The sequence below is a fragment of the Lissotriton vulgaris genome, chromosome 7 (genome assembly GCF_964263255.1).
Source record: "Lissotriton vulgaris chromosome 7, aLisVul1.2, whole genome shotgun sequence".
NCBI lineage: Eukaryota > Metazoa > Chordata > Amphibia > Caudata > Salamandridae > Lissotriton > Lissotriton vulgaris.
The window spans coordinates 546,634,498-546,648,850 of NC_141695.1; the positions used below are offsets into that span (position 1 = coordinate 546,634,498).

At 47.5% G+C, this 14,353-nt stretch overlaps 1 protein-coding gene across 2 annotated transcripts in view; it reads right to left on the reverse strand.

Moving 5' to 3' along the window:
- Positions 1–14,353, reverse strand: part of NTN1 (netrin 1) — a 464,858-nt gene that overhangs the window by 47,832 nt on the left and 402,673 nt on the right. For both annotated transcript variants that reach the window (XM_086930628.1, XM_086930627.1), the window contains one exon: positions 13,009–13,083. In XM_086930628.1, the coding sequence (XP_086786754.1) occupies positions 13,009–13,083 (75 nt within the window). The remainder of the gene's footprint in view (positions 1–13,008; positions 13,084–14,353) is intronic.

The following is a 14,353-nucleotide window of genomic DNA, read 5'->3' on the forward strand; positions in this document are numbered from 1 at the left end:
AACGCAAAGGTATGCGACACAAAGGGGAATGGAGAAAGGAGCATAAGGACTGGAAACAGAGGAAGTGTCCTAAAATACGTATTTGTGTTAGGTAATAAGCTATATACAAGTATTTAATAATATGTATATAAAAGTAGAGCACTGAAACAAATAGTAACTCAGTCAGCATGATCAATGGACAGACAGAGATCAAAAGGAAGCAATCTGTGCTTGGTGCGTCTCCACTGAAAGAAAAGGAAGTCACGCCCTGGCATGCGCAGTCCAATTAAGAGGCAGCATTAAAAAGTGGCAATGAAACCAACGAATGGTATGCAACAGGCTCTTTATTGTAAACAATGCCCATTGCAAGCAAGAACGCATGAATGTACTGTTGCAGGCAAGCCCTAAAAAGCTGAATTCAGCTTGTAGGGTTATTCAGTTGGGTAGTGAGGACCGAGATTGCTATTCATGTTCAGATGTTAGTATTCCAGTGCTAATAGGCAAAAATGTACACTCCTCTATAACAATGCAATGTTCAAAAATCTTTACTGCTACAGCAGCCCTATTGTCAGAGGCCAACCTGCAAACCTCACCCCTCCCGTGGTGCTGTGTAACAGTTGCAGCGGCTGAGCTAGTCTGAACTGAGAAGATAAAAAGAAAGTCCCACTGCAGGTGCCTCTGTTCCTGAGCAGAGACCACAATTTGGTCTGCTTTAACATGGCCCTCAACTTGAATATTTCTGGGCCTCGAGCCCCAGTGCTCGATACAAGTTAATGCCCGCATCAGAACTAAGATAGGAAGGAGCCTGTTTACTTTCAATGTGTAATAACAAAGAGGTGCGAGGTCTCCAGGCACCCTAGAGGCACATGTACGTTCTAATAGCCTCCATCAAGAACTGAGATACTGGACATTTATGAACCCATAAATGTCCAAATATTCTTTTCTGATAGATACATCTGCCAGTGGATTCCTCACCTTGTGAATATCCCCTTGCGTCCGCAACATTCAGAAATTCTTTTTGTAGCTTCGCGCCGACGTGGACTTGGACGTCATAGAGACACGGCATCGCTCGCGACTCCGCTGACGTCACCGACGCCTACAATAGGCCCACGCCGGCGTGATGACATCCGTTCCCTTTTTTCCGCGTCGTCGACGGTAACGGTTTCGGGATACTCAGTAGCTTTTGGTAACTCTGTTACTATTTTCCTTGTTTTCTTGTTTTCTTGCTTCTTTGTCTCCCTAAAATGTCGACAAAGAAGACCGGATTCAAGCCCTGCAGGGAGTACGGGAAGATGATGTCCATTACGGATCCGTACCAAGACTGGATTTGGTGTTTTAGCTCCCTCCACGATGTGGATGGATGTTCATCGTGCCGAAAAATGAACCCAAAGGCCCTGCGAGAGAGGGAAACCAAACTTCTTGTAGCAAAGCTGAAGGCCGACAAGAGTAGGAAGACTTCAAGATCCCGCTCGAGGAGGACGAAGTCGAGGTCGGAGTCAAGATCAAGATCTCGAGAGGCATCGGTTTCGAAGTCCTAGTCGGAACATGCTTCGAGGTCGCATAAGAAGCACAAGAGATGGAGGTATGAGTCTTGACGTCATTCGGGTGAGAAGTCGGGCTCGAAGTCGAGGTCGCCCAAAAAGGTTCGATCGAAGGTGATCCCGCCGCAGGAGACTTCGGATCGGGAAGGTGAGGCCTCGCCTTCGGAGTCACAAGTTCAATCTCCGGCTCCGGATTCTAATCCAACTCCGACGCCGTCTCCGGTTCGAGAGGAGGAGGAAGTCCCTGAGGAGGAAGAAGAATCGGCGCCTGTAGAAGAGCCGGTTTCGATCCCACCTCGAGAACGGCCTGAGGGTGTTCATCTACCTTTTCCTTCACCAAGCCAAGACCCATCAGCGTTCCTGAACGGTATGTATGGCGTATTCTCAAGGGCATGGTACCCCTCTGATGCACCTTAGGGTCCCATGGGTCCACTGGCATTCAATTTGGGTGTTCCACATTCTTATGCCCCGTCTCCGTACATGCCGTTTATGCCAGCCCCGCCGCAGCAGTACCCGGCTCCACCGAGGTTGTCACCGGCACGGCCGAAGTCGACGACTCCGATACCGGCGTCTCCCACTCCAAGCAGACCTCTGGAGCTTCCAACTGGCCCATCGGATTCGGTACCGACGTCGGCTCCCGCTCCGTCGGAGTCCATGGTGGATCCGGCTGCGAGGCGTGTAAAGAAGAGGTCCAGGAGGGAAGCACAACGGCTCATGGAGGAACGAAGGTACATCGAGTTTCATCCAGACTTGGAGGAAGGTGAGCTGGATGAGGATTGCTTCGAAGAGCTGGCTGATGCTAGTGGCCTATATTTTTCCCCAGAGTGGGAATTACCATCCGGTCCAGATGCGCCTTCGAAGGATGTCCAGCCATATCATGTGGTGATGAGGAAGGCAGCAGGTCTTTTAGATTTGACATAACCAACTGTTGAATTTAAGTCAAATCTGCTTACGGAAGTACTCCATTCACCAAGCTCAGCAGTGGAGCCGTTACTCCCATTTAATGAGGCTTTAACTGAACCCATTATGGAGGTGTGGAAAAAGCCGCTTTCTGCACCTGCTATTTCAAAAAGTGTGGCGAGGAGATATAGGGGGTACCGGAAGACCCTGCCTTTTTAACATCTCACCCATCTCCTGAATGCCTGGTAATTCAGGCTGCGTGCTCTAAGAAGTCAGTTGGTGCTTTTCCCCAAGTGCCTGGTGACAAGGAGGCCAAGAAGCAAGATCAAGTGGCCAAGAATACATTCCCCTCCGCAAGTATGGCGTTAAAGTCAACAAATGCCACTTGTCTCATGGTGAGGTATGTGCACGCACTTATGGACTCAATGCGCATGTTAATTCCTAAGATTCCGGATGACAGCAGGGGTGACTTCGAGGAGGTGTTGTCTGATGCTCAAGCAGCAGCACGACAAGTTATCCAAAGCAGTCTAGATACTGCTGATTCTGTGGCACGGATCATGGGCACTGCGGTAGCCACAAGAAGATCAGCTTGGCCAAAATCCTCTGATTTTTCAGCAGACGATCCAACAGACTGTTGGATCTGCCATTTGATGGAGTTGGACTCTTTGGCAAGAAGGCAGATACAGCTTTAGAGAGGTTTAAAGACAGCAGAGCAACTGCTAAATCTCTGGGACTACAAGTAAGAGGTTCAACGACCAGGAAGTTCAGAGGATTTGGACGCTCTTTATTTCGGACCTATAGACAAGGTCAGCAGCAGCAACAAAAGCAGCAGCAGCAGCAAAATACCTTGTATAGGTCATACAGGGGAAAGCAAAAGGCTCGTCCTTGAGGACGTCAAGCCTCTTCCTCCTCCCTCTCCTCCAACCCCCCAGCCATAGAAAAGCAGCCCTAGATCTGCCATTCAGGATCATGTGGGTCCGGTGGGGGGTCGGCTTACCTACTTTCTACGGGATTGGGAATCGGTTACATCAGATCTTTGGGTTCTCAATCTCGTAGGAAATGGGTATGCCCTTCCCTTTCGGGAATTCCCTCCCAATTACCCTCATTGCCAAGGTTATTGCACAGAGGAACATCTGTTACTTCTACAGGAGGAAGTACAGACTCTGTTAAAAAATGGTGCGATAGAGGTGGTCCCAGAGCAGGAAAGGGGTCAGGGATTCTACTCCCGGTATTTCCTGATCTCCAAGAAGGATGGCAGACTTCGTCCAATCCTGGATCTCAGGATCTTGAATCTCTATCTGAAACAGGAGATATTCAAGATGCTCACCCTTGCACAGGTTCTTCAAGCGCTGCTGGAAGAAGACTGGATGGTGTCGCTCGACTTGCAGGATGCGTATTTTCACATACCAATCCTGAAGTCTCACAGGAAGTATCTCTGTTTTACGGTGGGGTCGCAACACTACCAGTTTGTGGTCCTTCCTTTTGGGATTACTACTGCGCCTCGAGTCTTCACCAAGGTGATGGCGGTGGTGGCAGCACATCTCAGAAGGTCAGGGATCCCGGTATTCCCTTATTTGGACGACTGGCTGATCAAAGCAGAGTCGTCAGAGAAAGTGTTCCAACATCTGCAAGAGACAACCCAGTTGTTGTACAGGTTGGGTTTTTAAATAAATGTACCCAAGTCTCACCTGGTGCCCTCCCAGCGCAACCTGTTCATAGGTGCGGTACTGGACACAACTGTGTGTCGTGCATTCCCTCCTCCTCAAAGGATTCGCGACATACAGGAAATGATTCCTTTATTTTACAGTGGAGCGGTTGTTCCAGTCCTGAAGGTCCTTCGCCTGCTCGGTCTGATGGCTTCATGCATTCTGTTGGTCAACCATGCACGCTGGCACATGAGGGCGCTCCAGTGGTGTCTCCGCAGGCAGTGGTATCAACATAGCGAGGATCTCAGGGAGTCAGTGAGGATCTCCAGAGAAGCTGCAGCGGATGTGTCTTGGTGGGGCGTGGAAGGCAAGCTGTCTCAAGGGAAGCCTTTTCATCTGCCTCATCCGGTGGCCACAGTTATAACTGATTTGCATATTGCCATGTCTGAACTGGGGTGGCAGAGTGGGCTAAAGAACGGTGATGGATTAAACCCAGATCTTTTGACTGGGTGTGAGTGTTTGATTGATTCAGATGCTCCGTCCATCCCCACCCTCTTTTGTACCGCTTTTGGCCGCCATAAGTGTGGCAGGGTATGCTCAGACGTGAGTCCCTTGCTCACTTTGCCACTGGATTCAAGCAAGCCGGCCTGAAGACAGCTGGAATGCCAGAAACCGGTCCTCGGAAGCTTGTTTCCGGTCCAGGGAAGACATGGCTTGGCAGTTCGGGCTGGACTGTTCCCATGAGGCACAGGGTCAGACTGATTTGCATATAGCAATGTCTGAACTGGGGTGGCAGAGTGGGCTAAAGAACGGTGATGGATTAAACCCAAATCTTTTGACTCGGTGTGAGTGTTTGATTGATTCAGATGCTCCGTCCATCACCACCACCTTTTGTACCACAGTTATAACGGATGCATCCACTCTAGGGTGGGGTGCTCATCTGGGAGATCTGGAGTTCAAGGGTATTTGGTCTACAGAGGAAAGGTTGCTTCACATCAACCTTCTGGAATTGCGGGCGATACGTTTGGCGCTCAAGGCCTTCCTTCCTTCCCTTCACGGTCGGTCGGTTCAAGTCCTGACGGACAACACGACCGCGATGTGGTACATCAACAAACAGGGAGGAGGGGGTCGCAGTGTCTCAGCAGGGAGGCACTGCGGCTCTGGTCCTGGGTTCAGGACCATCAGATTTGTCTGATGGCAAATCATCTGGCCGGGGTTCTGAACGTTCGTGCAGACAATCTCAGTCGGCAGTTCTCGGCCGACCACGAGTGGAGGCTCCATCCAGAGGTAGTTCGCGACATCTTTCAGATGTGGGGAACTCCTCGGGTGGACCTGTTTGCCACTCATGAGAATGCTCACTGCCCGTCATTCTGCAGTCTCCAGTATCAGATGCAAGGAGCCTTGGGGGACGCGTTTCAGTTGAGTTGGGGAAGTCAACTCCTTTACACGTTTCCTCCCATACCCTTGATTCCTTGGGTTCTGAGGAAGATTCGCCAAGAACGGGCCAAAGTTATATTGGTCGCCCCGGATTGGTCGAGATGGGTGTGGTATACAGATCTTCTCCACCTCTCATCTCACCTGCCGCTCCGTCTCCCTCTCAGGGCAGACCTCCCCTCTCAGATGGAGGGGCAGGTTCTACACCCCCACCTCCAGACATTATACCTTCATACCTGGAGATTGAACGGGGCAACCTGAATTCCTTTTCTCTCCCGCCTGATGTGGTGGATGTCATCTTATCAGCCAGGCGTGACTCCACTAAGTCCATCTATTCATACAGATGGTCAAAATTTGTCGCATGGTGTGGAGAGAAAACAATTGACCCTTTGAAAGCCTATTTATCTGATGTTCTCCAGTTTGCTCTCTCTCTGGCGCAGCAAGGGCTTGCTGTTGCCACAGTTAAGGGCTATCTTTCAACGCTGTCGGCATTTCTCTGCTTGCCAGACCAGCCATCTCTTTTTAAGTCTCCTGTAGTTTTAAGGTTTTTGAAGGGCCTCAGAAATAAGTTCCCTCCTAATCCTTTTATTGTGCCTCGGTGGGACTTAAATCTTGTCTTGACCTTTTTAATGGGTGCTCCCTTTGAGCCCCTTCACAAATGTCCTATGAGGCTCTTGACTCTAAAGACAGTCTTCCTCGTTGAAATAACCTCAGCAAGGAGGGTAAGTGAGCTTCAAGCTCTTAGTTCCAAGCCCGCATTCTTGACCATTCATGCTGATCGAATGGTTCTTAGGACCAGGGCTGCTTTTCTCCCTAAGGTGGTGACTCCTTTCCACCTTGGACAATCCATTACCCTTCCTACCTTTTATCCTCCCCCTCACCCTTCCAAGGAGGAGGAGAGACTGCATCGTCTAGACCCTAAGAGGGCTGTAAGCTTTTACATGGACAGAACGAAAGACTGTTGTACGGATGACCAGCTCTTCATTGGTTTTGCTGGTTATAAAAAAGGAAGAGCGGTCCATAAAAGAATATTGTCAAGATGTATCGTCCTCTGCACTCTTTGGCCGGTAAGGAACCACCAGACGGTATACGGTCTCATTCTACAAGGGCGAAGTCGTCAACCTCAGCATTGACTAGAGGTGTGCCTGTAGAGGATATTTGCAGAGCCGCGACTTGGACCTCCCTCCACACTTTCGAGAAGCATTACTGCTTAGATACTGAATTGAGGAGGGAGGGTCACTTTGCGCGCTCTGTTCTCCAGGACTTCCTGGTTTAGAAGAGTGGACACCCTCCTCCGGGAGTGGGGACTGCATGGGACTCTATTCACAAGGTGAGGAATCCACTGGCAGATGTATCTATCAGAAGAACAAGTTACTTACCTTCGGTAACGCTTTTTCTGGTAGATACAGTATCTGCCTGTGGATTCCTCACTGACCCACCCGCCTCCCCATTGTCCACTCTTCTATACCAGAATTACTGTAATGTTTTTACTTCATGGTCAAGAAAATGTGTTATTTCAAATGTTTTCTGCATTTGCATCACACTGTGTGTGTTACCTTGACTATTGTGTACTGTGTATACTGTGTATATATCTACTGTCATTGGTCCGTCGGTGTGCCTCGAATGCACGGAAAAAAGGACGGAACTGATGTCATCACGCCGGCGTGGGCCTATTGTAGGCGTCGGTGACGTCAGCGGAGTCGCGAGCAATGCCGTGTTTCTATGACGTCCAAGTCCACATCGGCCCGAAGCTACAAAAAGAATTTCCGAATGTTGCTGACGCAAGGGGATATTCACAAGGTGAGGAATCCACAGGCAGATACTGTATCTACCAGAAAAAGCGTTACTGAAGGTAAGTAACTTGTTCTTTAGTTTCTTTAGTTCGTGGACTTGAACCTGACTTTCAAATCTTGCACCAGGTTGGATTTACATCTATTTTAAGGGTTTGGGTGAAGTCTTTAACTATTCTGTTTTTTTTAATGGAATTTTATTGGCCTTGAATGTTATTTCCTTATTGCATTCACTGTATTCTGTACTACTCACATATCGTCAGAAGCAGGGCTCGAGTCGTTGTACCACGCGGGTGGACGGCGTCCCCCCACTTATTTTACCGGGGGGAGACCATCCCCCCCTGTCAAACAGCTGCATTTAACTCTTTGGCCTCTCTGGGAAGAGGAGCTCAGCACCTTTCGTGACGTCACTTCCTGTTGTGACGTCACTTCCGGTGACAGCTCCCCGCCACTTATTTTTTCAGGACTTGTGCCCTGGTCAGAAGGAGCTCCTTGCATCCGTTCCTGCAGGTGCCTTATATTTCATCCTTCCTTTTCATCTCCCTTTCTTCTTTCAATGGTACTGTCTCCTTCCAGCCCCTTCTTTTGAAGGTGCTTTTTCCCTATATTTCCCTGTGTGTATTGACTCTCTCTTTCTTTCCTTTTATTTGGCCCTCATGCCTTACACTTATTTTGGATATGTTCCCCATTCATTTTCCAATGTGCCTTTCCTTCCTTCTGCTTTCCTTGTATTTGTTGACGCCTTCTCCTCTCTGGTATCTCATGGTCTCCTTTCCTTCTCCTGGGTGTCTTCTTATCTTCTCCTTCCATTGGGTGCCTTTCATTTCCCTTCCCATCCCTTGGGGTTTCTTTATCTTGGAGTGTCTTTTTTCTTTTATAGAACTCTTCAAGTGTACTTTGCTTTTCTTCCTAATGCATTCTATAGCTCACTTTCTGTTTCCTCCTCATTTTTTTCCTTCCTTTTTTACCTGCCCCTTTTTTTGGGTGTGTTTGCTTCCATCTCTTCCACGCCCGGCTGCCGTAATGCTATTGTGGTGTGATCCTGTAAAACATAAAGCACCCCCATAATTACAAGTCACACTATACTAACAACACTACACCGCTTAGCGTGATTCTGTAAAATGAGTAAAGAAAGGAAATGAAAGGCTTAATGGCTTCCCCAGCTGCATCTGCTGTGTATTTCACATACACTAGTACTGTTTTCCTTGTGCTTTGGCTCTTGTTTGTGAGCTGGATCCTTGTTATGCTGTTTCTTATAGTGTATTTTATGTGTTCGTGTAAGGGAAGCTTGGACTGCCGTGCCCTGCTATACCTCGTCAATGAGTATGAGGGCTCTATGCACTGTTGCTTCCCAGATGCATCTTTTGTGTGTTTCAGATGAGCTTTATTCTTCTTTATGAGCTGGAAGCTTGCACTGCTGATTCTTGTAGTGTATTGTATGTGTCAGTGTAAGGGAATCTGGGACTTCCATGCCCTTGTCAATGAGGGTGAGGTATATGTGCACTTTTGCCCCCCCAGCTGCATTTGTTGTGTATTTCAGAGGAGTTTGCACTGTTTTTGCCTGTGCTTTAACTCTTATTTGAGAGCTGGAAGCTTGTATTCCTGTTTCTTATAGTGAATTTTATGCGTGCATGTAAGGGAATCTTGCACTGAAATACCTCATCAATGAATAGGAGACACATGTTCATTGTTGCTTCCCCAGCCACATTTGTTACGTATTTAAGAGAATAGCTTGCATTGTTTTTGCCTGTGCTTTAGCTCTTCTGTGAGAGCCGGAAGCTTGCACTGCCGTTTCTTATAGTGTATTTTATGTGTGCGTGTAAGGGAATCTTGTACTTCCATGCCCTGCTATACCTAGTTGTCAATCAGGATGAGGGATATGTGCACCGTTGCTTCCCTAGCTGCATCTCTTGTGCATTGCAGAGAAGCTTGCACTGTTTCTGTCTTTGCTTTAACTCTTCTTTGAGAGCTGGAAGCTTGCAATGCTGTTTGCGTAACTTTGCATGTTGTATTTCTAAGCCACATTTGCTCTGCCTTGCAGTTAGGTACCTAGTAGTTCATGTGCAAGGGCGACACATGGCACACCCTGCTATTTGATTGGAGCTCACACTGCTCCTGCTTTCCCTGTTCTGGAAGTTGCCACTGCTGTTTCTCACACTGCACCGTTTGAGTTGGGTAAAGGAAGCATGCTCTGCCTGGTTCATGAGTATGAGGACTCTTGTGCATGTGCTTCCCGAGCCCCAACTGTGGTGTAATTGATTTGAAGCTTGCACTGCTTGCGTATGTACTTCTGTTGGTGCTAATACCGCGCCGTTCTTGCCTTGCTGTACTTGTTCTGTGTATTCCTGAGATAGCATCGTATTCGGTGTTTACAGAGGAAGCTTTATCAACAAATTAGGTGGAATTATAATTTCATGCATTTAGAGCCACTAAATGCATGCAACATCTTTTGTATCATTTTTGGTCTGACCTTAATGAATTTCAATGTCATATAACATGCTACTCCAGTTTTGCATGCGCCAAAACACGTCAGACGTTCAAAACCACCCCATGGTCAGATAGCGCTGCAGAAAACTGAACCAAGGTGCAGTGACATCCTCATTAAATTACAAAGAATAGTTTCATGATCTGCTTGCTGTCAGAGATGGAATATTTCTCAGACACACTTAAGTTCATCATAGGTTGAAGCCGGATTCACACCCACATCAGACTGGTTTGTATCCGAATGACTGGAAGACATTCCTCTCTCAGCTCAGCACTTTTGACAGGTGCCACCTTAGAGACCCCCTAATTGAAACAGCTTTTAATTTACTGCCCATTTTTAAAAAATTCAGGCCCTCGTGATGCAAATCAGTATTGATTTATATACTAAACTTTCGAAATCGGGGACACAAACACAGCTGAAAATTCAAGCTGCCAAGCATCCTCCAGCCAAATATTACCAATAAGAAAACTCGAGTAACTACTGATAAAGCTATTGTATGCCTTTGGATCTGACTTTTTTTGTCTTGCAACATTGTATGTTGAATTCAGTGTCTAACCAACCTGTTCCTTCAATTGTAGGAAAAACATCATAAGAGTGGCTTGGTGGATCCCTAGTAGATCGGCGGATAATGTTAAAATGAGACCTACGCATATGATACTTGAAATTGTAGGTTTCATTGCCATACATCCCAAATAGCAAATATATCCTCTTCCACAATTGGCATTTTTGCTGCAGCTTGGAAAATCAAAGCACTGCACTGAGCATGTTCTCTTCCTGTGCCTTAACCCTCCTCTCCTCTTTTTATGTGTACACTTTTTTTTTTTTAAAACGTCTTTTTATTGGTTGACCGCACACAAACGCAGCACTCCGTACCCCGGAGGAACTACAGTAGATATAACATAGCATAGTCAGCTATCAAAATAACATTTTATGACAAAACCCCGGACCCCCCACTCACCAACCCCCCCTTGTGCCCCCCCCTCAACCCAGACCCCCCCCCGCACAATGTCTCTGTATTCCAGTAGAAAGGTTTGCATGCATATCACCGTGTATACGATATTGCCCCCTCACCCCCCTCATCCCAGTCCCTCTGTATCTCTTATCTGTGCTGGCGGTTCCAGCCATATTCCCCTGTAGTCTGCCCATCTTTTCCATATTTTGTAGTGTTTCCTAGGTGCAGCCCCTGGCTTCGAAAATCGGCCTCTCTAACCCCATACAAAAATCAAGGCCCTTCTTCCATACTACTACCATGGGAGCACGGGGGTCCTTCCAAGCCTGGGCCACATCCCTCTTTGCAACTGTAAGACCCAGTAAGAGTAGGTGCTTCTTATATACATTGCCACCCACGCCTTCCAGGACGTGAAGGAGCCCAAGTTTAGGGGAATAAGGCAGGTCCCAGCCCAGCACCTCAGGCAAGCAGTCCCACACCCCGGTCCAAAATCCAGCCAAACCACCACAGCTCCATACTGTATGGAGGAAAGTGCCCACCTCATGACCACATCTTAGACATGCAGGGGATTCAATCAGACCCGCTCGCCACAGTCTCTCCCTGGTGTAGTACGCCCTATGTAGGTACCTAAACTGGATAAAACGCAGGCGCATGGCTATAGCCGCTCCCCTAGGGGCCTCGAGAGCTTCTCGCCAATCTTCCTCCTCTAGGTCCCCAACATCGCTTTATGTGTACACTTTTAAGGCTAGACAATGACCTCTGGCTCTGATGTGGAGGAGAATTGGAAAGGGGCAAGGTAGGGCAAAAGGGTGAACTAGAGGGAGAAGAAAGATAGAAATAGGAGAGAGGTAGATGCAAACCGGTAGATATTTGAGGTAGTGCGAAAAATGGAGAGAGATGCAAAGCAGACAGATGAGGTAGTGCAAGATGGTACAATTAAAAGTTGGTTATGGGAAGACAGATCAGATAAAGAGAGTTAGAGAGAATGGTGAGGTAGAAATAGAGGGGAGGCAGATTTAGAGAGAGAGTGTAATAGACAACCAAGTTGAAATAGAGAGATGAGTGGGGTAGATAATGACAGGTAAGTGCAGAGAAACAGGTATCAAGAAAATAATGTAGTTAGTGAGTTGGAGGAAACAAGTAGAAACAAGGGATGTGAAGAAGCGAGGACATGAATGAAGGGGAATTGATGGAGCGGTAATTTGAGAGGATAGGTAGTGAGAGGCAGAGAAAAATTCAGAAAGGGAGGGTAAAGAGAGATAAGGTAGTGATAGAGATGTGAGTTACAGAGAGAAAGGAGTTTGAGAGATGTAAGTTAGGAAGTGGTGTGGTGAGATGGGTGAACAGAGAGAGGTGGGGTACTGAAAGCGAGCAAGAGGTGAGGTAAAGAGACGAGGATGAGAAAAAGATGAAGGACAGCTACAGGGAGAGCTATGGAAACAGAGCAGTGAGGTACCGCAAGAGGTGAAATACAGAGAGCAAAGCTATAGAGAGTGGTAGAAATGTAGAGGTAAGTAGCGAGAGGGGAGTTTGTGAGATGTCAGAAATGAGTGAGGAAAAGAGCGGAGTATTGGAGGAGAGGTATACAGAGGTATGGTTAAAAGAGTATTGATCGAGAGATAAAGGGTATATACAAAAAGATGTAGAGCTAGGTATTGAAGGATAGAAAGGGGTAGAGGTGAGAGAGAAGAGATGATGTAAGGAGAGAAATATGAGACAGAAAGAGGTACAGTAGTAGAAAGAGTCAGAAGGTGAGATAGAAGTAGGCAAAGAGAAGGGTATAGATGCATGAGATGGAGAGGAGGGCAGAGATTTAGTGATTGCTGGGTTAGAGACAGACAGATGAAATACAATAAGATAAAGAAGCAGAGATGTAGTAAAGAAAGGTAAAGGAGAAGACAGCAGAGTGGTTGTTTATTAAGGTAGACAGAAGGACGTTAGAGTAAGTTAGAGAGAGAGGTAAATAGGGGAGAGCACGAAATGGAGAGAGAGATGGTAGAGTGTAGGTTCGCAGTGGCGAAGCAGGGGTAGGTAGTGGTGAAGTAGGTATTGGTGGATGAACAAAGCAAGGTGCGTGCAGACGAGAGATGGCGAGAGGTTGAGCTAGAGAACGGCACAGAGGGGAGAGATAGGTTTCTGACTTTCCCGTTCACTTTACCAGTGGCCACCTTTGGGTATTGCCCTCCATGCCCACGCTTTAAAAGGCTCTGCTTTTGGTCGTCTTAAAATTGCCCCGGTAGCCCAGCCTGGTGGCTCTGAAGGAGGCGGGGCCAGCAGCACTCACCATAATCCTTCCTGCAGTATTTCTTCATGTTGATCTTCAGCTTGCCCTTGGACGCCTTGCAGTACGAGTCACAGTCTACGAGGGGGGTCGTGGGGAAGTGGAGGAGAGAAATGAGAACAGAAACACATTAGCATTCTCTCCTGCTGTTTACATTTTATTTCTGCTTTCTTTTTACAGGGACGAGCGCAGGACTGAACCGAAGGCTCGTTCCGACTGAGCGGCGTGCCGCCTGTGATATCCATCTGCCCGGGCCCAATTGTGTCCCGCCCTGACCTAGTGTCTGTTTGGGCCTTCTGAAAAGTGCCTCCTTTCTAAAGAAGCCTGTATCACAAAGCCGCCCTCCCCCCACCGCCCACAAAGACCCCATGAATCCTGTCGCTATCTGTGGGCCACCCTCGCCTTTTCCTCAAGTGGCCCCCGCGCATTGTGCCACCCAAGTCTTCTCAGAGGCCGGTGCCTTGCCCCCACCCTCTGTTTTTTTACAATGAGGAGGGAAGCCTGTCTTGAAAAGCTGATAGAGGCCTCATTGTCAGCCCCCAACCCAGGCCTTGGCATTCATTGCAGGGGGATTCGGGCAGGGGTCAGCTCCACACAAAAGGGTCATGGAGGAAATTAGCAATCCATGAAGCATTAGCACAGTCGCTTTCGGTGACCACTCCGACAGAGTGTGCAAATAGAAGGTCCCCCGCTAAGAACATTGCGTTTTCTAATATGGCACAGCCTGACATGCCCAACGCGAATCCCCGGGTGCCTATATTGTCTCTGTCCACTGGGCACGTTGTTGATTCTCAGGCTCCTACCAAGAGGAGGGCAATCAGCCCTCCTGACCTTTTTATGCGACCCCCTTGATGAGCAGCTCTTCATTTGACTGAGCAGTTAACGGAAGTGAAGAGAAAGAATCAAATAAGGTTTCTTTAGGAATACCTTCATTTTTAAAACCATCAAGCAACAAACATGAAAAAATATGATAACATCTCTTCAAAACTCAAAAAAGTGTATTTCCTTAACATGCATAAGCTTTTTACCTTGGTACATAAGATGATATCAATGCGTTGAGGTCATTTATTAAAAGTGGTAGTTTTCAAACATGAACTTAGAACCATTCATGCTCACCCCCGACAACAATGCTATTAGTGAACTAAGAGGCAAGTCAGTTGCCATTTGCCCTGTCTGGGTGGGCTAGGTGGTTGTCATACATGAAACAACGTTATCGTTTATTTAACCAAACATGAGAAGGTTTTGCACAGCGCACATTCTGAGATCATATTTTTCAAGTTGCTCTCGTGATATTTTAAAAAAAAGGAGGATACATGAAATAAAACAATTGCCTAGGATCACAAGTTTT